Source organism: Odontesthes bonariensis, chromosome 1, assembly GCF_027942865.1.
Source record: "Odontesthes bonariensis isolate fOdoBon6 chromosome 1, fOdoBon6.hap1, whole genome shotgun sequence".
Lineage (NCBI taxonomy): Eukaryota > Metazoa > Chordata > Actinopteri > Atheriniformes > Atherinopsidae > Odontesthes > Odontesthes bonariensis.
In genome coordinates, this window is record NC_134506.1 from 965,997 (window position 1) to 989,586 (window position 23,590).

The following is a 23,590-nucleotide window of genomic DNA, read 5'->3' on the forward strand; positions in this document are numbered from 1 at the left end:
CTATAAACGATAATAATACATTATGATAATAATCATAGGGACAAGAGGTAGAGGTGAGGTAGTAAACTTGGGGTGCAGATAAGATTGCTTTGAACAGGAATGATTGGCCTGGTGGGGAGCGAGGCACACAGTGGGTCTACATGATGAGATTAATTCAATTATAGCTGTAGTTGGATTATGCTCATTATTCGAGCAAGGGCAATTATCCAAGTATATATGCCGTTGAATAAATGGAATCATTGGCACAAAGCATTTCATGATGGGTGGCGCTGTACCCATTCCAACTGTTGTTAATAGAGCCACTTCCTGTTGACCTCTTCACCACCAACAACAACAACAAACTCAGGCATTGGAGAAAGATGGAGAACGCAGAGCCAGATGAAGCTACGTCCCTCTACATTTGTTCTGTGATGAGCTGCTTGTTGCACAAACTCGATGCCCAACGGAGCATTCTCCATCGCGTTGTTTGTTTCTTTCTGACGGCGACAACAACAGGAATATCGTCTCCTTTGACTTCCGGGTCACGACCCCGGGAAAACATCTGGAGCATGCGCAGAACGCAAAGTCTGATTCACCACGTGCTTCAGCGTCTACAAGCAGGTTTAGAGTGACTTTCAACCCAGTTATCTCGGGGTCTGAATCCGACTGTGAGTAACCCGAAACGGTTAAATTTTTAGTCAAACTAAGGTGTATACATGAACTTAATAACTCAGTCTTATTGTAATTTAGCCAATAATCCGGTTCTTTCAGTGCCATGTAAACCCACTGACTGAAGAAACCTGTGGATGAACTGGTTCAGATCTTTCAACTGCCTCTGGTCACCTCAAATTCTGGTAGTTGGGTTCCATTGACGCCTCCAGACTGAGATTACTCTCCTGCAGCTGATTTCCATTTGTAGATGTTTTTGCCTCCCTGATCTTCTTTCTTAGTTCGAGCCTTTGTCTCCTTATGGTTTTTCAATCTGATACCGTGTTTACCCAAAAGTAGTGTATTTTTTTTCTTTTTTTCGTTGAACGTGGTTATGCCCATTAAAACATTGCAATTATTGCCCTTTCCATTGGATGTGGTAGAAGTTTTATCATCAGAGTTCTGAACACAAACACTTGATGGTCCAGCACACCTCTACCTCGTAGATAACAGTCGTATCACAATGATAACATGGGGAGGTGGTATAAAACTGTTTCCTGCAGGCTGGGTTTCTGATTATCACAATTTTGAGATAATTAGGTTAGTCTGCTACATTTGACTGGACCTCACAGCAGAACAGAGAATAAGTTTCAGGCTGTCTTGACAACAGGTCAAAACAGATTTTTGTTTTCAATTAATTGATTCATTTATCAATCAGTCAAGTGTCTTAACTGCTAAGTACTCTTTACCAGTGATGTACCCATTGTCACACCATCTGTCATTCACAAACACAGGGCTCTCTTCCTCCCTTCTAGTCCACAGCAGGTAAAATCCACCCAGTGATATGTTCATGTCCAGAGTTACTGTGGTTTGCCAAGTCATGCAATATGTAAACCTCAACTGATCTTGACACACATCCATATCATAGAACCCAAGAGACATTTATGCCTTATTCAGTCTGGTTAGCTCTAGAAGGTTCTCTGGAAGGTTTTGTGTGTAAATCTATTAACTTCCAACGGTGGAAGTGTGTTGTTTTAACAGTGTCTTCCCTCGCCGCTCATGTTTCTTTTGTTTTGTGTGCGTTTTCCTTGGCTTGGCTCTCTGTGTTGTCTGTTTAAGCCCTTATCCCTTTTCCCACCTTGCATATACTCTTTCCCTCCTACACACATGCAGACACAGCAGTGCATCTCAGTTCACTGGTCCAGGTGGGTTTAGAGTAATTCATGTTGAAGCTTTGACTTGCAGCCACTATGCTGTCCTCGTGTCTTTATACACATCAAGTTAGCATCATGGCATCAGCTGAGCGACAACAACACTGTTGGTCAAAGTGGTGAGTTCCGCGGTGCCAGCTTGATGTGTGAAAACACACATGAGGTGAGATCGTTTCACCTCTGGAACTACCACTGGCACTGGCACAGAGGCATAACAGCACCGTTTAGCCCCTTTCTACCACGGCACTTTTAAATGTGACATAATGCACAACAAAGGCACACAAGTCCCGGCTTGAAAAGGCAGATTTGAAAGAGGCTTTAGTCTCTCCCTCCGGGATGCTAGCTGAGGAGGTGAGAAAAAGACTCACAGAGAGAGAAGTCAAGGGAACAAGCTTTTAATGAAATGAGACATCCTTACCTTAGAGCTGTCATTGTGAACACAGCTAATTAAAATATAATGTGGCAAAAGGATATTGTCTGTCCTTATTACATATTTTCTGCCAGATGATCATAAAAGTGCTCAAAACAACTTATTTATTCACATTTACATTTACTTAACATTTGAGTGACTTAGTGTGACATGCCCCTTTATATGTCACATGTAAACCTGCAAAGGACACGCTGAGTATCCTCCTGAAAAGCTCATTCAACACACCTCCCCGATCCACACTCCTCTCTCTTTCAGGTGCATTTGAATTGAGACTCCTTTGGTTTGTTGTGCTGAGATGGAAGTCTGGATTATACGCAGGACAGAGGAGAGAGGAAACTGCTCCTGTGGCGTATCCTCATCCCCCTGCAGTATATCTGCCCTACCACTCCAATCTTTACCAGTTCATCAGTCGACTAAACCGTTTAACCTTCGATCTCTGTGTGCCTCAGGATTCACCTTGTACCATTTTGTCAGCTCGATTCACCCCACGGAAGGATTCTCATTTATGCCCTCTGCTCAGCCCTATGTCATGTAGGCCAAGCAGCATTACTGGAGAGATGAGTTTACTTCTCTCACCTGACCTGTCAAACTCTTTCCTAGTTTCTGTCTGAGGGCCTTGAGTGAAACTCTAACAAAGTATTGCATCTTAGCATAACCCAGGGGCTTAAGCAGTCATACCATATGTTGGAGCTATTTATTCCTTATCTTCATTACTTTGAATTTTGTTCAAATTTATTCTTACTTTACTTTATACTTTGGGGGGTTACAGAGTTTATTTGTAGGTTAATAGTTGTTTGTTTTTTGTTTGTTTGTTAGACGGGAAGAACTGTGGGTCCATCTGCTATAAGTATAGGGACTGGTATAGGACCAGTAGGGATTGGGGATCTTTACTCTCTTTATGTACATGTGACATTATTGTGGTCATTAACTCGTGTTTCCCTGTTCCAACAGATATCCTTTGAATGGTGTTACATCCGCTGAGTTACTGAGTTATCCCGAATAGCTTCGTACAAGGGTTAATGGATCCTGGCAGTATCTCCAAAATTACCACACTAAAATCACATGTCATGACACCAAACTTCTACAGTAGTACAAATATGGTCTGTACTCACAAAACGATGCATTTGGAAGTTTGAAAATAGTCCAGGAGTTTATTATTATCAACACAAGCCTGATAGCTTTTCTGCAGCTAAAGCTGCGTCGACGTCACTTCAGAGAGCTGGGAGCTTCAAAGTAAGATGAGGGTTGATCTACTACTGTAGACAACAAAGTATATGCTATATTCTACATGGTTTTTTATGAATTTTTATGTTGTAGAGTTGTGAATTTATTTTATCAATGGAGAAATTGAGCAGCCTTGCTTTGTTGTCTACAGTAGTAGATCAACCCTCATCTTACTTTGAAGCTCCCAGATCAAGGAAGTGACGTCGAGTTTGGTGTCATGGCATGTGATTTTAGTGTGGTAATTTTGGAGATACGGACCAGGTCCCATTAACGCTTGTACTAAGCTATTCGGGATAACTCAGTAACTCAGCTGATGTTCAGCCAATATCGAAAAAACTTCGGGTGGGCTACTTGGCTGGATGTCACGGTTCAAATGACCCTAGGATGAATCTACTCCGAACTATCGCTTTCACGCTAGCACAACCCCTGGTCGAGCTGTGTAAAAAAGTAGCGGAAGATAAAATTGCACTAAGTAAAATGTCCATTTCAAATCAGCTGGCCAGCTATTTCAAGTAAATCACTGTGCTCAAAATTCACTATTTAAGAGTGTTTTTATCAAAATTTTCTGGCTTGGTTACAGGCTTCTTGCTTACCAATACCATATAGGGAGCACCAGGGAGGTCACGGCCACGGCCACGGAAGGGGGCCATGGCCCCCAGTTTGGGAACCATTGTGAACACTATACAATAATCTGCATACATGTATATAGTTGTTTGCATGAGTCTAAAAAGTTCAGGCTCAGGATTTTTTTTTGCTTTAATCCCTGCATTTAATGTGAATGTTGTCTAAGATGGTTAGTCCTAGCGCTTTAATGCAGACAAAATAACAGAAATAATTAATGGTTGCAGTGAAAAAGTTAAAATGAATGTGTGAAAAAAAAGAATCCAGATGAATGGAGAATGAGCAACAGTTGTCCTGCTTTGCTGATTTCTGTCTTATTTACAGAAAACTCCTATCAAAGGGTTTATATATCTGCCAGCGGCGACCAAGCCGGGACCCGCTACACCAGCTCTCTCCTTGGCTTCCACCGTAGCGGTTTATTTGCTTTTTCTTTCCTGTTTATTACTTTTTCTTTCCTGTTTATTACTTTTGCCATGCACAGACAACACGCATCCATCATGGACCATTGCAGCCATACATTTACATACACCACTGATACTGACACTCACACAGAATATTTGATTAATAAAATTAGTTTTGTTAACTTTAAATCAGTGCGTGCGCATCTCCCTTTTTGTTGCGGCTCTTGAGCCGGTCGTGGGGGGAATACAAAATGTGTGTGATAGACAAGATTTACCTGGATGTCCAATGGGCTGCTACATAGTCGGCCTGGATAGGCCTTGTGCAGGTCGTAGAGTTTCTCCCAGTCTCCTGATCCCCTCTCATCATCCCTGTCAAACCAATCAGACCATTCTGCGTCTGTGGGACACACACATGCAGACACAGCAGTGCCTCTCAGTTCACTGGTCCAGGTGGTTTTAGAATAAGTGACATCAAGGCTTTAACTTGCTGCCATTCATGTTTAGGCAATTAATGCACGGAGCGTGCAGATGGGGGAAAGTAAAGGGGAAGAGGAGCTCGTAAGCTATCCTGAAGGCATTGATTGGATGACTTTTTCTTTTTTTCTTTACACACCTGTAACAGACCAACAAGAAGGTTTTTTTTTTCTTGTGTTTCCTGCAAATCTAGGGATAGCTGTTGGGATGTGGAGAGAATGTCAACACATTTGCCAAAAAGGGAAGTCGGAAAGGATCAGAAACTGCCTTTTGTTCAGCACAGAGTTTCTATCAGGTGGGAGGTCAAAAGCTAGGAATCGTATTTGAACTGGTGCTGAGGAAGAAGTCAATGACAACAGGAGATTGGACCGAAGCATTCTGTTGGTTTCCTTAGGTGGGAAATTGTTTTTGAACTGACTCTGTATGAATTGGACTAATTTTGAATTTAAGTAATTGGATTTGATTGGATTATGATTACCATATTTTCCAGACTATAAATCACATCAGTGACAAAAAATGCATCATAAAGAGGAAAAAAACAAATATAAATCACACCAGACTATATTTAGTCGCATTTAATTAGAAATTTATTTCACAAAACCCAAGAACTGCTTTTCAATGAACTCACGGAAACTGTCGACTTTGGCTTGGAAGTCTGCTGGCAGCTTCTGACACACCGCTGTCTGTGCTCTGATAGAGAGCCGGTTGGGTTGCATGAAGCCGTAACACCAAGAAGGCCCGCTTGCCAAATAATTTATATACATCTCCTTGGGAAGTAGGCGCAGAGACGTGACCGCACTGTTGACGAGCCCCTACGGCAGCACGCTGTTCCAGCACCCACCTGTGGACTCATTCCTCCAGCTCTGGCCATTTCACTTTCAGCCTGCGATTAGCTTTCCTTGTTTTCTTCACTGCAGACAGATTAACCTCCTTTTCACCAGTCCCTAACAAGTTTCTCACTCACTCCAAACTTTCTTTCTGCTGCATATTATGCTACCTGCAGTTTGTGATCTGCAGAATAGGATTTTCTTTCTCAGTGGTCTTTAAGTTGATGTTTCAGTGGTACAGGAGCAGCATATAGTTCACAAGCCTACAGTGTCCTCTCGCGGCTGTATATAGCAATGTTTACTCCTTGGTTCATGTCAGTCAGTATGAATTAACATTTAAAAACATGTTCAATTATACATATTTTTATACTGTATATAAGTTGCACCTGACTATCGTAGGACCAGCCACACTATGGAAAAAAGTGCGACTTATAGTAAATACAGTACAATGAATTGGACTCTAATTGGCTTGAATTGGACTGTGTTATTGAATTGCCATGAGAGGACATTTGTTGTGATTTGGTGCTTTATAAATCAACTGAATTGAATTGAATCAAATCAGAAATGTGGCGTTATATGAGGCAAATATGCTGATGGGAAGAGGAAGCGGTGATAATATCATTCAAAGAGCCCAGGTGCCATACTAGCATGGAGAAAAGATGTTCCTTTTATTCCTGCTACCATATACATACGTTGAGACTGGCTCTAGAAATAGCTAGTTTCATATATAAATAGGCTAAAAAATGAGTTACCAAAAAATGAAAACAAATGCAAAAGTTCACATCCTGTCAAAAGGTGTGGTTCAAAAAAATCCTGAGCGTTTGGGTGACCAGTGTGATGGCTGGAAGTCAGAGATGCAGTGACAAAAATGCATGTGAGTTAGAAAATGAAGCTGTTTAAATTGATAGCAGATAGTGATTTGATAAAAACAGAACCATGATTCATCATGTTCCCGGTTTTGCATCCATCACTCATTTTTTGGTAAAGTGAGAGTAAAATAATTAGAATTAAAAAAAAAATGAAATCCTAAAAACGAATGTAAATAGAGAAACTGGTAACTTGTCAACTGATTTGATAAAGCTGATAGGTATTTTATTAGTGACCTTATTACTCTGATATGCATTTTTATTTCTAATTTTTTTGTTGTTTTACTTTGTTTACTTCCACCATTAAGGGTACTCAAATGTTAAAATGTTGCTCATTTTTCATTGTACCATGATTGTTTTAATCAAACTGTTGTCAAATAAATCAAATGACCTCATCCAGTCTATCAACCTGAATAAAGTCCAATTCAGAGAGAACAAGAATCAAATGAAGCTGTGTTTGGACTGTGCAAACTCACACAGAGATGCTCCAGAAAACATTTGAACCTGTACCCTTCTTTGCTGTGAGGGGAGAGTGCTGACTACTGCTCCATTGTCCCACAGTATAGCTTTATTTGGTCTTTACAATTTTCCCCACAAAACTGACAGTTGCAAATTGTGCAATCTCATAAAATTGACTGGTACACATCATCTAAATGTTAACACATTTTCTACAGATATCTGCACAATCTTGCATTAACTGTGTGTTATAAGGAAAGAGATGCAGTATGCAAAAAAAACCTGCACAAATGACAGCAAAAAGTTTTTTTCAACCTGGTGGGGCTCCTGCAAAAGTGGAGCACGTGTGGCAGAGTGAAGGGTCCCTGCACACTAAGACTGGGTTACCTTGCATCCACTGGCTGCTGATGGTGATGATGAAATGATCCCCAGAACTTGACTGAAACACAGCCGAACTCTGTGCCTTTGACGAGGCCTTAGTGCCTGTAAAAACACAAAAATGATAAAGAGGGGACAAAACAACAGCAAAGAGAAGACCTCTTGCATGGCTTCAATTATGTTCCATTAAAATGTAATGCTGTGGTACATCTCTACAGACAAGAGTTTATTGAAGGGACACTGGACTTATACCTTGATAGGCAGTGTGATCCTCCACAACCGAAAAAGCGTCACCTTTTTTCACTATAAAGGTCCAAGGGTGCCTGTAAGGAAAATAAAAAGCAAAGAGAGATGAAAAAAGTTCAAAGAAAGTCAGAGAGTGATAGATGGAGGGAATAACTAACAAGTCCCAATACTGAAACATTAATTTAAGCCATGTGTTCATAGCGCTAAATACAGCCTCCTGCAGGGGTGATAGCGTTCCGGCGCCGCGCCGGAAATCCGGCGTAGCGTGGCTCTGTTAAAAAAAAAATAATAAAAGATAAAAAAAAAATTACGAAGAGCCTTTTTTTCCCCTGCGTTTGACGTGTGCAGACCATTTAAAGCTCAACGCAAGCCTTCCATCCATTCAGAAATAGGACGGGGGCGGGTCTTGTTTGTCTTGGCCAATAAGGGACATTGAGCGGCACGCTCATGGCAGAGCCATAGATGGCTCTGACTCATGTGCTCCGAGTGCGTTCCAGGGCGGGCATGTTAGTTGGAAAAAAACTAGTTATTAGGCTACGGCCCAGATAGTTCAGTGGCAGCTTAAAATTCCTAACTGTAATAAATTATTAAATATTGTTTATGAGTATTTAAACATATGTCAGCAAGCAGACAAGTTACATGAATAATGTCCCAAATGTTAACCGATGTAACCGTTTAGAAAAAACGCAACGTCAATCTCACTACATGTGATGCAATCGGTTAACATTGGGACATTATTCATGTAACTTGTCTGCTTGCTGCAGTTTCCTTGCGATTGCTTTGCTAGTTTGCTAGTTTTGCAAAGTTTTCCAGTATGGCGGGGTTTATGAAGCCCGGAGAAGATGTCAAAGGCCTGGATAAAAGTATAAAGAACAAATGGCGTTGGGCATGGATCAAAGATGTGGTGCTTGATGGTAAGCCCTTTTCGAGCTGGTGTCAAAAGCTTCGGCAACCTGGTGCTTGTTACTGTACGTTGTGCTCTAAGAAGCTGATGTACGGTACAAGTGGTAAAAAAATTCTCTCTCGGCACGAACAAGATGCTGTACATAAAGCAGCAGCCAGAGCAGTGCAATACACCACCCTTTTGCCAGGAGCATCAGCTACGGCGGACAGTCCGCCTTCGATGACAGATCGAGTAGCTAATTTAAAAATTTGGCTGTGCACCTTCATTGCGGAGCATGACCTATCATTCACGGTTGCACAACCGCTCGTGGCCCTCTGCAAGAAGCTGGCAGAAGACCGTGCCGCCTTGTCACACCTGTCTGTTTCAAGGCAGTATGCCAGTTATCTGCTCACCCACGGCATTGCGCCAGAATTTAAACATCGCCTGTCATAGAAACTTGGGAATGGTATGTTTTCCCTTAATATTGACAAGGCAACGGATAAAAACATGGATAAGATCATGAATGTTCTTGTCGGTTTTTTTGACGAGGATGCTGGGAGTGTGAAAACTCAGCATTTTGCCAGTAGGAAAATCAACATCGCCAATGCGGAGGCGTTGACACCATAGTTAAATGACGTCCTCCGCACATACGTGCTCGACTGGAAACAAGTGACAAGTCTGCTACTTGACAATTGCGCTGTAATGAGGGGGAAACGGTTAGTTAATTCTTTCTGCACACGTTATGGAATCAACCAGTAACAATAATGACAATGATAATAATAATAACGACAATAATAATAATAATAATAATAACAAAAAAGCCTAATAAGAATAATAATATTATTTGGCTTTTTTGTCGTTATTATTATTATTATTATTATTACTGCATTTGTATAGCCTATACAAATAGTACAATTCACACAAGACTTGCAGCTCAACGTGCTTCACAGTTGGATCAAAAACAACAATAGCCCCTAACATAAAATATATATATATAATAGAATGACTCATTTAATTGGAGGCTGTAGCCTATAACCTATAGCCTTGTCTACTCTCTCTCTACTCTCTCGCTACTCTCTCTAAGGCCAGGAATTGTTGTTAAAGTGGAATTAAAGTTTAATTCCGAATAAACTTAATTCCGGTTCTGAAAGTGTTCACATGAACGTTAATTCCGAATTAAAAATTAGCATATAATTCTGAATTAACACCATCTTGTAAACGCAGCCACTGTGTAATATTTGTTACACAATAGTCGTCTATAAACAAAGGTATGTTATTTCATTAAAAAGTGTTGCTTAATTAATTGGTAATCACCTCCTCTATTTTAGACAGAGTGTTGTTACTGTACTTTGGACCAGTATTGCCCCCTACTGACCTGTCTTGGTATGGCTGCTGGGTATGCAGCTTTGAGTTAAATCAAGTTCAACATGCACCATGTTTTCAGAAATGCATTCTGGTGTTGAAATGTTGCATTGTGGTTCAATACCCACCTCAATTTCTAGCTATACTGCAGCATCACAAGCCTAGAATGCCTTTTTTAACCGCATACGCTGGGTATTCGTTTTTACAGCTAGAATCAAACATGGCCAGTTTCTTTCAGTCAATTTTAAGTGCTATACCAAGATGGAAATGATCTGTGTTTTCGTGAATAACACTATAGACATAAGGCAAAAATGAAAACATTATCTAAAATGTGTCACTTGACAATAATGGTCATACACAGACTATTAAATGTTTGAATAATGTGTCAAAATTAGGCCTACGTTACGTCACATGTGCAGTATGTTGTGCGCCCCCCTCCCCGTTGGAACAGGAAAAAAAAAGTTCAGGCTCAGGATTTTTTTTCACTATCACCCCTGCTCCTGTAAAGTACCTGAGATACCTGAGATCCAACATACATTCTGTCAACAACACAACAAGCTCCTCACTTTTGCCACCTCATTCCAATTCAAATCCACTTTATCTATCCCCAAGGGACAAGTAAAGGGTGTAGAGTAAAGCACACATCAGACGACACAGGACATATAATAGAAATAAATTATTTTTATAATATATATATAAATATAAATTAAAAAGTTGAAAACTTTGCCAATGCATAAGGGGTTCAAATAATCATACTAAGCAATGATAAACTGCTGTAAAGTGAAAAGTGCAATTTGATATTAAAAGTTTTTGAGGGGGCAATGAGTCTAAAGGGGGTGCACCACGCCAGAACATGGGGGTTTGACAGTTCAGCAACTGTATCGCAGTTGGGACAATGGTGGTCTTCCTCCTTTGTGTCTTGCATTCTGGACAGCGGCAGTTTGTCCTGATGGTAGCCACTCAAACACAAAGAACGGAGCATGTGTTGGGTCCCAATATAGTCACATAGTGGAGATAAAGCTTGAACAAGTTGCCCAAAATGTTGTCTTTGTTACACTCATCAGTTTAGACTGGTTCTGCATGCTGATTGAGTGGAACCAACAGTTAAAAGAAAATGTTAATACACTCAGTTAAGAGTGAGAAAAGGTCACCAGGATGTTTATTGACCCTAAAAGATCTCAGCATCCTGTGCAGAAAGGGTCTCTGGTGATATTTCTTTAGGATCTCCTCCGTGTTGGTGGAGGTCCTCAGGATGCTGTCAAAGGTGGTGCCTAGATATTTGTACTATCTCCACTGGCTACCCCTGAATGATATGAGGAACTGCCTCAGCAAGCTGTCACCGTTTGGTGGAGACTTGTCACTATGAGCTCCTTTGTTTTGCTGACATTAAGTTGAAGGCAGGGGTTTTCACACCATGTCACAAACTCCTGCAGAACAGAGTTGTGGTGCAAAGTAGAACCTGAGAGCAGAGAAAGCAGGACTGTGTCATCAGTGTAGAGAATGTAAAGCAGGGGAGAGAGGATACAGCCCTACAGGGAGCCAGCGGAGGTGAAAAGAGGATCAGAAGTAGTGCTGTTGACCAGCACTCTCTGTGATCTGTTGCTGAGAAGGTCAAAATGAGCCGATGGTCCAGGTGAGAACCGGCTATCAGCTTACCAGCGAGGAAGTGCGGCTGCATGGTGGCAAATGCTGAGGATAAGTCTGCCAACAGACATCTGGCCATGGGGTTGGGGGTTTCCAGATGCTTGTTAAAGGTGTCCATGATAAATATCTTAGCATCATCAAACCCTCTACTAGCCCTGTAAGCAAACTGGAGCAAACATTAGAGACTCAGTAATCCTGACAATGTGTCTTTTTACAGTCCTGTCCATAGCCTTTATCACTGGAGAAAAGCCAGGCCTCAAATCATTCAGGACCTCTGCTGGACTCCTCTTAGGTATAGGAATGCCTATGGAGAGTTTCCTCATTTTGGGCACTGTGCTGCAGTGCTGCAGAACCTTGGAATAAGTGCTGAAATACACATCCTGTGTTGACTTTAGTCTTTTTGAGGCCCTTCACCACCTCCTCAGTGTTAAAGGTGAGGCGAGGACAGATTCACCAGGCCTAAGTGAGGAGATAATAGTCTCTAGCTAAGCGCTGCTGTCCTTCTCAAATCTGGTGAAGAATGTGTAGAGGTCGCTTAGGAGTGAAGCCGAGCTGGTGCCATCAATTTGGATGGGCTTATGGGCTGCATGTAGCAAGGTTCACAGCTGCCATGTTCTTAAGGCCCTGCAAAACAGATGGGTGAAGGTTAGAGCCACTTTGTCCATATATTTTTGTTTGGTTTTTTAATGACATGCTTAACCTGCAATGTCAACCTCTTTTTTTCATCCTTAGAGCCAGCAAAGAAAATCCTTTTTTCCCCTTTTAGTAGATGCTTCAGTTCTTGTTTCAAGGTTCGTCATTTAACAACACAACACAACTTTCATTTAAAAATTACGTCTCGTCTTAAGTTGACTCCACCTCCTCTGCTAAGCCCCGCCCACTCACATCCACCCTTGGAGACGGATGAAGCCAGCTTCTGCTGGAAATGTTCTGTTGTCAGCTGTACTGAGGAGCATGCATCTTCCAGCAGCCTCAGAGGATATCAGAGCCTGGTGGTTGAGCCTTGGTTCCTGAGGCTCAGGCGGAGTTGCCCTAAAGAAACCTCAAGATGGCGGCGCGTACATACGCAGCGGCTCAGGGCTCTCGGCTTTTGTTTTGTCTTGTTCGTGTTTTTGGTGTTGCTCCAGTCACTGGAAGCATTAATTCAGTATGGCAGGGCTGAATTATCGAGCATTGGTGGAAACTGCCAAATTGATGTACCCCCTGAGTTGGATTTCATACCACCAGAGATTCAACGGACCACCGTGGCTGTCGCCACCTCCTGCCTTCAGCCTAGGAGGCGGAGGAGACACCCGAAACAAAAGCGGGTTAAGAGGAGCGGTGTGCGCGCTAGGCTACATGCTAACCCGCACCGACCGGCTCTTCCCAGTCTCTTCCTCACCAATGTAAGATCACTCGCCAACAAAATGGACGAGATTCGGCTGAGGATCATCTCGAGGAGGATGGACAGCTGTGTGGCCATCATCACGGAGACCTGGCTGGACTCCAACACACCTGACGGCGCGGTCAAGTTAGCGGGACGCTCTTTGTTTCGAGCAGACAGAACTGCAGCCTCTAGTAAAAACAGAGGGCTCACGCTTTACAGCCACAACTCCTGGTGTACAGCCACACACATCATCGGAACGCACTGCACACCTGACCTGGAATACCTGGCTGTGAAGTGCAGGCCATTCAAGACAGTGAGAGAGTTCTGCTCCATCCTGATCATAGCTGTTTACATTCCACCGCGGGCTAATGCTAAGCTAGCACTAGAGGAGCTCTACTGTCTGGTCAGTAGGCAGATGAACTCCAACCCAGAGGCAGCTGTGATTGTGGCGGGAGACTTCAATCACGTGGAACTCAAAGCAGTGCTTCCAAAATTCAAGAAGTTTATTCACTTTTCTACCAGAGACAATAACATATTAGATCAAGTTTACTGCAACATCCCAGGAGCATACAAGGCTGCAGCAGCTCCTCACCTGGGCATGTCGGATCACATCTCTGTGGAGCTGACTCCAGCATATAAACCTCTGATCTGCAGGACAAAACCATCCACCAAAACAGTTCAGGTTTGGAGTGAGGAGGCTTCTTCAGCACTACAGGACTGTTTTGAACTGACCGACTGGGAAGTGTTTAAAGACAGCTCAGACCTGAAGGCCTACACATCATCTGTCCTGGACTATCTGCAGTTCTGCACTGATGCTGTTCTACCCACAAAGACCATCAAGGTGTTTCCAAATCAGAAACCATGGTGTGACAGCACGGTGCGGTCTCTGCTCAAAGCTCGGGATGCAGCCTACAGGTCAGGTGACAGGATGGCCTGTAGCAGGGCCCGAACAGAACTGAGGAAGGGCATCCAACAGGCCAAACGCAGGTACACACAGCGCATTGAGGAGTACTTTGCCGACAACAACCCACTGGAAATGTGGAGAGGCATCAGAACCATAACGGACTACAGGAACAGCAACCAGAAGATCAGCCACGACCCCACCCTGCCTGACACCCTGAACAGTTTCTTTGCACGCTTCGACACACCTGGCAGCAGAGAGACTGTTCATCTGCCTCCGCTTGAGGAGCAATCCCAGGCTCTTGTCCTGCAGCAACAGCAGGTGAGCTCCACCCTTAGGGGGATCAACACAAACAAAGCTGCAGGACCAGATAAGGGGTCAGGTCGGGTTCTTAAGCTGTGTGCTCATCAGCTGGCTGGAGTTTTCATGGCCATTTTCAACCTGTCCCTGCAGCTCGCTTCAGTTCCTGCTTGCCTCAAGTCCTCCATCATTGTGCCTGTGCCGATAAAATCTGCTGTCACCAGCCCCAACGATTACCGCCCTGTCGCTCTGACACCGGTGATCATGAAGTGCTGTGAGAGGATTGTCCTAAGTCACCTCAAGGACATCATTCCTGCTACTCTGGTCAGACATCAGTTGGCCTACAGGGAGAACCGATCCACAGAGGACGCAGTCTCACTAGCACTGCACACGGCCCTGACTCACCTGGAGCATCCCAACACCTACGTCAGGATGTTATTTGTGGACTTCAGTTCAGCTTTCAATACTGTGATTCCAGACAAGCTGACGCTGAAACTTCACAACCTGGGACTGTCTGGCCCCCTGTGCTTCTGGATCAAAGACTTTCTCACCAACAGGCCTCAAGTGGTGAGAATTGGGGACTGCACATCGTCCACACTGATCCTGAGCACAGGCACACCGCAGGGATGTGTGCTCAGCCCGGCCCTTTTCACTCTGTTCACACACGACAGTTCTGCTATTCACCCAACAAACATGGTTGTGAAGTTTGCAGATGACACCACCGTAGTGGGTCTCATATCGGACAACGATGAGACTCACTGCAGAGAGGAGATCCAGCACCTGACAGGATGGTGTTCAGACAAAAACCTGGTCCTGAACACCAGCAAGACCAAGGAGGTCATTGTGGACCTCAGGAGATCCAGGAAGACAGAACACACCCCTCTCCTCATTCATGGGGCGGAGGTGGAGCGGGTGGACAACATCAAGTTCCTGGGAATCAGCATCACATCTGACCTCACCTGGTCCATGCACATTTCCCACCTGGTGAACAAGGCCCAACAAAGGCTCTTCTTCCTGAGGAAGCTGAAGAGGACTGGACTCTCCCCTCAGCTTCTGACAAACTTCTACAGAGCATCCTCTGTCTCAGTGCCACAGGGTGGGATGGGAGCTGCACTGCACAGGACAGGAAGGACTTGGCCCGTGTGGTCAAGACAGCACAGGGGATTGTGGGGAGTCCTCTCCCACACCTGGACTCATTATACGACGGCCGGGTCCAAAGGAGGGCCAGTCGTATAGCCACAGACCCCACCCACCCAGGACATGAACAATTTGTTCCTCTTCCATCCAGAAAGAGGTACAGGAGTACCAAAACCCACACCAACAGACTGAGACACAGCTTCTTCCACAGAGCTGTAAAATCCATCACCCCATACCCCCACACATCCACCCCTCCACCCCCACCCATAGACTGATTATTATAAACCTCTGCAGACAGAGACTCGCACTGCACTGCACTTTTATTTGGCTTATTTGACTCACTTATGCTGCAATATGTGCAATACAGTCATACAACAAACGGATTACACTGTAACTTTTTACTTTAACTTTCACTATTTTTAATCTCTTGTATATTATTTAGATATCTTTTTATATTTTTTGTGTATCTAAAGCCAAGAGCTCCTGCACTAAATTTCATTATGCTTGCATAGTGACAATAAAGATTCTTGATTCTTGAAGACAGGGACGTCTGGGTCTCTTTGCTCAAGCTGCTGCCCCCGCGACCCGATCCCCGGACCAGCGGAAGATAATGGATGGATGGATGGATGGATGGATTCTTGAAGATGCCGTGGACGTGGACTCACCACCTGAGGGGAGGATTGCCAATTCCTGGCATTGCAAATACACTAAAAACATAAATGTTCCCCGCTGGTGGAGAAGAGCCTGAGCAGGTGTGTGCTCTGAATCTTTCTTGAGAAGTGTTTAAAGACACATGCACTGAAAATAAGCAGTTCAGACTGAATATAATAAGAGGTTTGGTAGTAATGTACAACTTTAGAATCATGACATACATTTTTCAAATGTTAAAGCATGTCAACATTATCTAGTAGACCTCCAACATAACATTCTTAATTAAGCATGGTAGGGGCTCTTTAAAACTGGAACGTGTGATCAGACAACAACAGATTGATAATGTGTTATACTGACTTCATACTGAGATTGCGTTAGCTGCCGAGCTGTAACTTCTCCTCCTGAACTACAGCCATGGTGTGTGTGTGTGTGTTGTTTCTGCAACAGCATTGCTGTGTTTACTACACTGACACATAGAAATGACACCACTGAAAGTGAATGGCAGGGTCATAAATTCCAGCTTATTAAAATGTCCCTTGGTTCACTGCAGCGTCACAGCCTCCATCTTGCTGACACCACAGCTGGGCTGTCTGGCACCAGTGAGCAGAGCAGGCGACAAGAGTCATTATGCAAGAATCCCTCTGTCACCTCAACATTGCTCCCATCCATTTTTTTGTCTTCCACAGCATTCACAGTCATGGAGCAACACTGGGGGAAGGATGGAATGATAACTGTGTCCTTAAGTCATTTATGAAATCCTCTCACTTTTTCCAAAAGTTTAAAAACCCCAAACAGCTCTGACTAACCACAGGGTCATTCTGACAAGAGTCAACAGCATCTTCTCTCAGGCCACAACCCAGCTGCTGATACTGTAAATGGACTGTAATTGTATAGTGCGTTTCATGTAAAACAATTCAAAGTGCTTTACATCAAATAAAAGCATTGCAGTGGGGAGTGGAAGAAGCATTAAAGATACATCAAAGAATATAAAGAGAAACAAAAAAAATAATTAAAATTGAAATTAAAATGATTAAAAACAAGCAACAGTCTCGATAAATTAAAGGATAAGTTCGGTATTTTTAAAGCTGGACCTTGTTTCTGGCATAAACTACGTTCATCTACTCACCTCACCGATAACAGTTTGGTGAAAGTCGGCGTCCTTCAGAAGATATTTAGATCACTGGAGATCAGTGTATATCCATATAACAGAGAGAACAGGGCAGAGACAATACAGCCTCTGAATAAGGCATTTTCTGTCTTTATTTCACCAATTCTTTAAGACCAATGAATGAATGAACGCGTACTATTGCTCTGTTAGCTCAGAGCTGCCGTGTTGTTGTTACCCGGGGCCATCGGGGGGCTTATAGGGGGCTTTCTACTGCTGCGGCACAAACGCAGCGCTGAGGTCCAACAGAACCAGGACTGAAACATTATCAGAATCAGTATTCAACCTGATGTGGTTTAACACTTTGACCAGAGCTGTTTCAGTGCTGTGATGACGTCTGAAGCCTGATTGAAAGTTATCAAGACTTCCACTTTCATTCAGAAAGTCGTTGAGCTGGTTAAATACATGGAGGAAAAGTAAACTTCCTGAAGACCTTCTTGCCTTCCATAGTCCAGGCAAAGTAACTAATTTTTGAGTCAAAAATGGAACTAATTGTAAAAGATTTTTTTTCAGCATAAATCATTTCTATGGAGTGTCCAGAACAACATACTAAAAGTCCTAAGAAATCCCAGTTGAGGAAATATGTTAAATTTTCATCAATCCGAGATGTGTGCCAGTAGGGCCAAGCAACAATACACCCCAATGGGGTTATTTTTTCCCCTTACTCCTATCAAAATGAAACTTTACACAATGAAAGTACCCATGAACAGTAACATTTTTTGTATTACAAGTTTCTTTGAAAATAAATTGTAATATGCAAATGAGCTATACACTAATCGAATATGCCCAAAATACACCCCAATGGGGCTATTTTTTTCCTTTACTCCTATCAAAATGAAACTTTACACAATGAAAGTACCCATGAACAGTAACATTTTTTGTATTACAAGTTTCTTTGAAAATAAATTGTAATATTCAAATGAGCTATACACTAATCGAATATGCCCGTATCATGTATGCACATGATATAACTTGGGAGTGGGACCCCACTGAGAACTCAGCTTTCCCGCTCTTTTGACAAATGGCAACATTTGGCAACAAATTTACGTCAGATATGTCACACAGAAATATGGTACGACTACTGTCATAGTCTTTGATGGCTACAAAGAAGAACCAACAATAAAAAATGCCACTCAACTGCGCCGAACAGGTGTTACTCCTGGTGTAACTGTACACTTCTCTGGTGACATGATCATCCAATCCAAAAAGGACCAGTTCCTTTACAATAAGGAAAACAAACAACAGTTCTTGGTTTATCTCAGTGAAAAACTTGAGAGGGCTGGATGTATCACAGACCATGCAAAGCATGACGCAGATGTGCTCATTGTTCAAACTGCCATTGCCTCTGCCAGAACAAAAGACACAGTCTTAGTAGGTGATGACACAGACTTGTTAGTACTCTTGTTGCATCATGCTGATCTGAATGCACAGGAGCTGTTTCTGGCACCAGAACCAAAGAAAGCAACAAAAACAAGACGGATATGGCGCATAAAGCAAATGAAGGAGTTACTTGGTCCCAAGGTGTGTGACAATCTCCTCTTTATCCATGCCATTTTAGGCTGTGATTCTACATCTCGTCTTTTTGGCATAGGAAAGGGAATGGCACTGAAAAAAGTCAAGAATGACACTAGCTTTCTTGAACAAGCTAAGGTGTTCAGCCAGTCACAGAAACATGTGGGAAAAGGCATCATTATTGCAGCAGGTGAGAAAGTTCTGGTATCACTGTATGGGGGCGAAAAAGATGAATCACTGGATATGCTGAGATACAGGCGATTCTGTGAGAAAGCCACTCAGAACTCGTCTCCAGTGGAACCTCAAACTCTCCCTCCAACATCAACAGCTGCAAAGTTCCACAGTCTTCGGGTCTTTTACCAGATAATGGAGTGGAAAGGGGAAAGTGAACATATGGACCCAAAAGACTGGGGGTGGTATGTTTTGGATGGGAGATTTACGCCAATAATGACAGATCAGCCTGCGGCACCACCAGAGATACTCGATGTAGTCCGCTGTAGTTGCAGGAAAGACTGCAGCACAAAGAAATGCACATGCAGAAGACATGGACTCCCTTGCACTGCCATTTGCGGAGAATGTCGTGGTACTAGCTGCACAAACTCACAGTTGCCTGATTTATCAGATGAATAAGAAAAAAACTAATAAAAAATAAGTAAATAAAAAAAATCTAGAAAAACCAAAAAAAAAAAAAATTTAATTAAATTAAAAAACACAAAAAAAAACCCTCCCCATGTTGTTGCTACCTTGTTGTGGTGGGGAGGCTTGTGTGCCTCCGTGACACTGAAGACTATACTGGCGGGGGTTATACCCCTGGCAGGTACTACCAAGCCAGGCAGTTTTCAGGTTAGAGGCCAGTCTAAGAGCAGCATTGCCATCACCCATTGGCAGTAGGATGATTGGATGAAGATTGGGCCAATGTATTTGTCATACATGAATGGTGTTTCTGCCTGTGCAAATTAGTATAAGGGTGGAGCTCATGTGCATATTCAAATTCATTTTCAAAGAAACTTCTAATACAAAATGTTTTACTTTTCATGTACACTTTCATTGTGTGAACTTTTATTGTGGTAGGAGTAAAAGAAAAAATTAGGCCTATTTGGATGTATTTTGGGCATATTCGATTAGTGTATAGCTCATTTGCATATTACAATTTATTTTCAAAGAAACTTGTAATACAAAAAATTTTACTGTTCGTGGGTACCTTCATTGTGTAAAGTTTCATTTTGATAGGAGTAAAGGAAAAAAAATAGCCCCATTGAGGTGTATTGTTGCCTGGCCGTATTGGCATACATCTCAGATTCATGAGAATATAACATATTTCCCCAACTAGGATTTCTTAGGACTTTTAGTATGTTGTTCTGGAAACCTCATAGAAATGATATAAGCTGAAAAAACTTCTTTTACAATTAGTCCGTCGTAAAATGCTACTTTGCCTGGACTACCAGTCCTTGCTTTCCACTTTTTCCTTCTCTCTCTCTGCTGCAAAAACTGCCTTCTTCTGTAACAAAATTCAAACTTCTGCTTCCAACCCCAAAAAACTCTTCCAAACTTTCTCATCCCTCCTCCAACCCCCATCCCCTCTCCCCTCCTCCTCCCTCCTCCCTGACGATTTCGCCGACTTCTTTGACAAGAAGTTTAACGATATCCGATCTTACTTCCCTCACCCCCCAGCTGTCCACACCACCCACACCTGTCGCTCTCCCACTCCTCCCTCTCCACCACCTTCTGCCTCACCTCCCTCTCTGTCTCACTTCTCTCCCCTCTCTGCAAATGAGGTCCTTCACCTTGTAACATCCAGCCGCCCCACCACATGTTCCCTTGACCCAGTCCCTTCCCCTCTCCTTCATTCTGCTGCTCCTGATCTTCTTCCTTACCTGACCCACCTCATTAACACATCTTTGACATCAGGCTCTTTTCCTTCTGCTTTCAGGACTGCCAGAGTCACTCCTCTTCTAAAGAAACCAGCTCTTGACCCTTCAGAGATCAAGAATTACAGACCGGTATCCCTTCTACCCTTTCTGTCCAAAACTCTTGAACGTGCTGTCTTTAAACAACTGTCCTCTTACCTCCACCAGAACAACCTCTTGGATCCCTACCAGTCCAGGTTCAAGGTGGGCCACTCAACTGAGACGGCCCTCCTAGCAGTAACTGAGTCACTCCAAACTGCTGGAGCTAACTCTCTCTCCTCTGTCCTGGTTCTCCTGGACCTTTCTGCAGCATTTGACACAGTGAACCACAACATCCTTCTCTCTACCCTGGAGGGAATGGGGGTTTCTGGACCAACTGGACCAACTGTCGTTCTCGCCAAACATCGCATCAGTGACCCGTTCCTGACGATTCCTCCTCTACAACATCCGGAGGATTCGCCCCTTCCTCACCGACAAGGCAGCACAGGTGCTCATCCAGGCTCTTGTCATCTCCCGCCTGGACTACTGCAACTCGCTCCTTGCTGGCGCCCCGGCTTCTGCCATCAGACCTCTGGAGCTGGTTCAGAAAGCTGCTGCTCATCTGGTGTTCAACCTCCCCAAGTTCTCCCACACGACTGCCCTTCTCCGCTCTCTACACTGGCTCCCTGTAGCTGCTCGCATCCAGTTTAAGACTCTGGTGCTGGCCTACAGGGCAGTGGAAGGAGCAGCTCCTTCATACCTCCAGGCTATGGTCAAGCCCTACACCCCCGCCCGACCACTTCGCTCTGCGGCCTCCAGGCGGCCGGCTGCCCCGTCACTCAGGGGTCCCTGCGCACCATCCACACGGTCACGGCTTTTCTCTGTTCTGGCCCCCCGATGGTGGAACGATCTCCGACTGATGTCAGGACAGCTGAGTCACTGCCCATCTTTCGCCGCAGGCTGAAAAACCACCTCTTCAGGAAAAACTACCCTGATCCGCCCTCTTAGGACATCACCTGCTCCGTCCCAGCTCCTTACGCACTTATTTGTTTCCTAAATTGTCTTTGTTTTCTAAATTGTCTTCCCATCTGTCTCGGTACCTAACTTACCACACTTACTCCAGCACTAGTTATGCTCTTAGCTGTTTGGTTTTGGAAGGAAATGCACTTCTGATTTCTTGTGACCTGAAGTTCTTTTGCCTACCGATGTTGAACACACTGATTGTAAGTCGCTTTGGATAAAAGCGTCTGCAGAATGACCGTAATGTAATGTAATGTACAACTTTCTCAATAATCTTAGATATAAAAGAGAGATTAGGGACAGGTCTGTAGTTGTTCATCATAGAGGCGTCTAGAGTTCCCTTCTTTAGGAGTGGCTTAATGGCAGCTGTCTTTAGTGACTTGGGAAAAATGCCTGATGCCAGTGAGCTGTTAATTATTCGTAGGAGATCACTTTCTACTGAGGTAAAAACAGTTTTTAAAAAGTCGGATAGTATTATGTCCAGAGAACAAGTTGTTGATTTCAGCTGCCGAACTGTTTCCTCTAGGATTTTTAAATTAACAATATTAAATTGTGACAATAACATCAGAGTTATTTCTAGGTTTTAGACACAGATTAGTTTTCTTGTTTGTCTGTGTTGCGTGAATGTTTTGTCTAATTGTTTTGATTTTTTGGCTAAAAAAGTTGGCAAATTCGTTACATTTCTCTGTGGAAAGGTCTGAGTTTGACTGTTTAGGAGGATTTGTGAGTTTTTCAACCATAGCAAACAGAGTTCGAGAATTGTTGACATTCTTATTAATCATTTCAGATAAATGCAAAGCTCATTGTTATAACTACGCAGGCTTTGTTTGTACAGCTCATAGTGAATCTGAAGCTTTGTTTTCCTCCTTCTTAACTGAGAAGCTGGTTGTTTGAGTGATAAATAAATCAAATAAAATGCAAAAATGGTCAGACAAGGCCAAATCAATAACCACAACAGAAGAAATATCAACACCTTCAGAAATGAGCAGGTCCAGAATGTGACCTGGAAGGTGGGTAGGTTCTGTTACATGTTGCCACAAACCAAACATGTCCAGCACAGAAGAAAATTCTTTGGCAGTACCATCCGTCATGTTATCTATGTGAATGTTAAAATCCCCGGTCAAGATAAAATGGTTAAAATCAGTCGAAATAACAGACAATAATTCAGAAAAATCATCAATAAAACTTGCACAGTATCCTGGAGCTCTGTAAATGATTAAGAACAGGATTTTAGGAACACCCTTTAAAATAAAACTAAGATATTCAAAAGAAGTGAATTCACCAAATGAGATCTCTTTACCCTGGAATGTAGTCCTGGCTGGGATAGAGACATCCTTTGGAGACCTTGGGTGATGTGGAGTAAAGGGTCTGGTGAGGGGGGAGGGCTGGGGGTTGTTTGCCTCGCTGCTGTGTCCTTCAGTCTAATCTGTACAGTCATGTTTGGGTTTGCCGTCCCAACAGCATGACGTAAATGTGCACCAAGTAATCTGCATCCAGTTCGATTGGGATGCACGCCATCAGCTCTGAAACGCTCCTTACAGTTCCAAAAAATCTTAAAGTTATCAATGAACTTAATCCCATGGGCGATGCATGCATTTGACAACCATGTGTTCAGGCCAAGAAGTCTGCTGAAAAGTTAAATTCCTTTACCCACAGTAGGAATGGGGCCAGAAATGGAGACCCGGTGTGCTCCATAGTGACACAGTCTCTCCAACAGCAGAGAAAAATCCTTCTTCAGGATCTCAGAGCCACTCTTCCTTCTCAGAATATCAAAAGACCCTGTGTGGACAATGATCCTCGTGCCATCTGGATGAGTAGACAGAATGGTCGGCAAAATATCTATCAGTTCCCTGACTGATGTATCAGAAAAAGTTATATTTTCCGTCTTTGCCATTCTGACATGCTGTGTTATAGAGTCCCCGATCAGAATGGTGTCTATTCCTTTTTGTGTGGAGGTGTGGATCGCTTCTGCAGTCCTCACCTTGGTTGTGGGATTTGGGCT

General features: G+C 43.3%; 1 protein-coding gene across 3 annotated transcripts in view; it reads right to left on the reverse strand.

Annotated features, from left to right (window-relative positions):
* The window catches only part of cemip (cell migration inducing hyaluronidase 1), a 259,435-nt gene that overhangs the window by 160,626 nt on the left and 75,219 nt on the right, over window positions 1–23,590 (reverse strand). For all 3 annotated transcript variants that reach the window (XM_075451606.1, XM_075452951.1, XM_075452260.1), the window contains exons 7-9: window positions 7,768–7,838; window positions 7,525–7,620; window positions 4,790–4,911 (exon numbers count right to left, since the gene is read on the reverse strand). In XM_075451606.1, coding sequence (XP_075307721.1) covers window positions 4,790–4,911; window positions 7,525–7,620; window positions 7,768–7,838 — 289 coding nt within the window. The remainder of the gene's footprint in view (window positions 1–4,789; window positions 4,912–7,524; window positions 7,621–7,767; window positions 7,839–23,590) is intronic.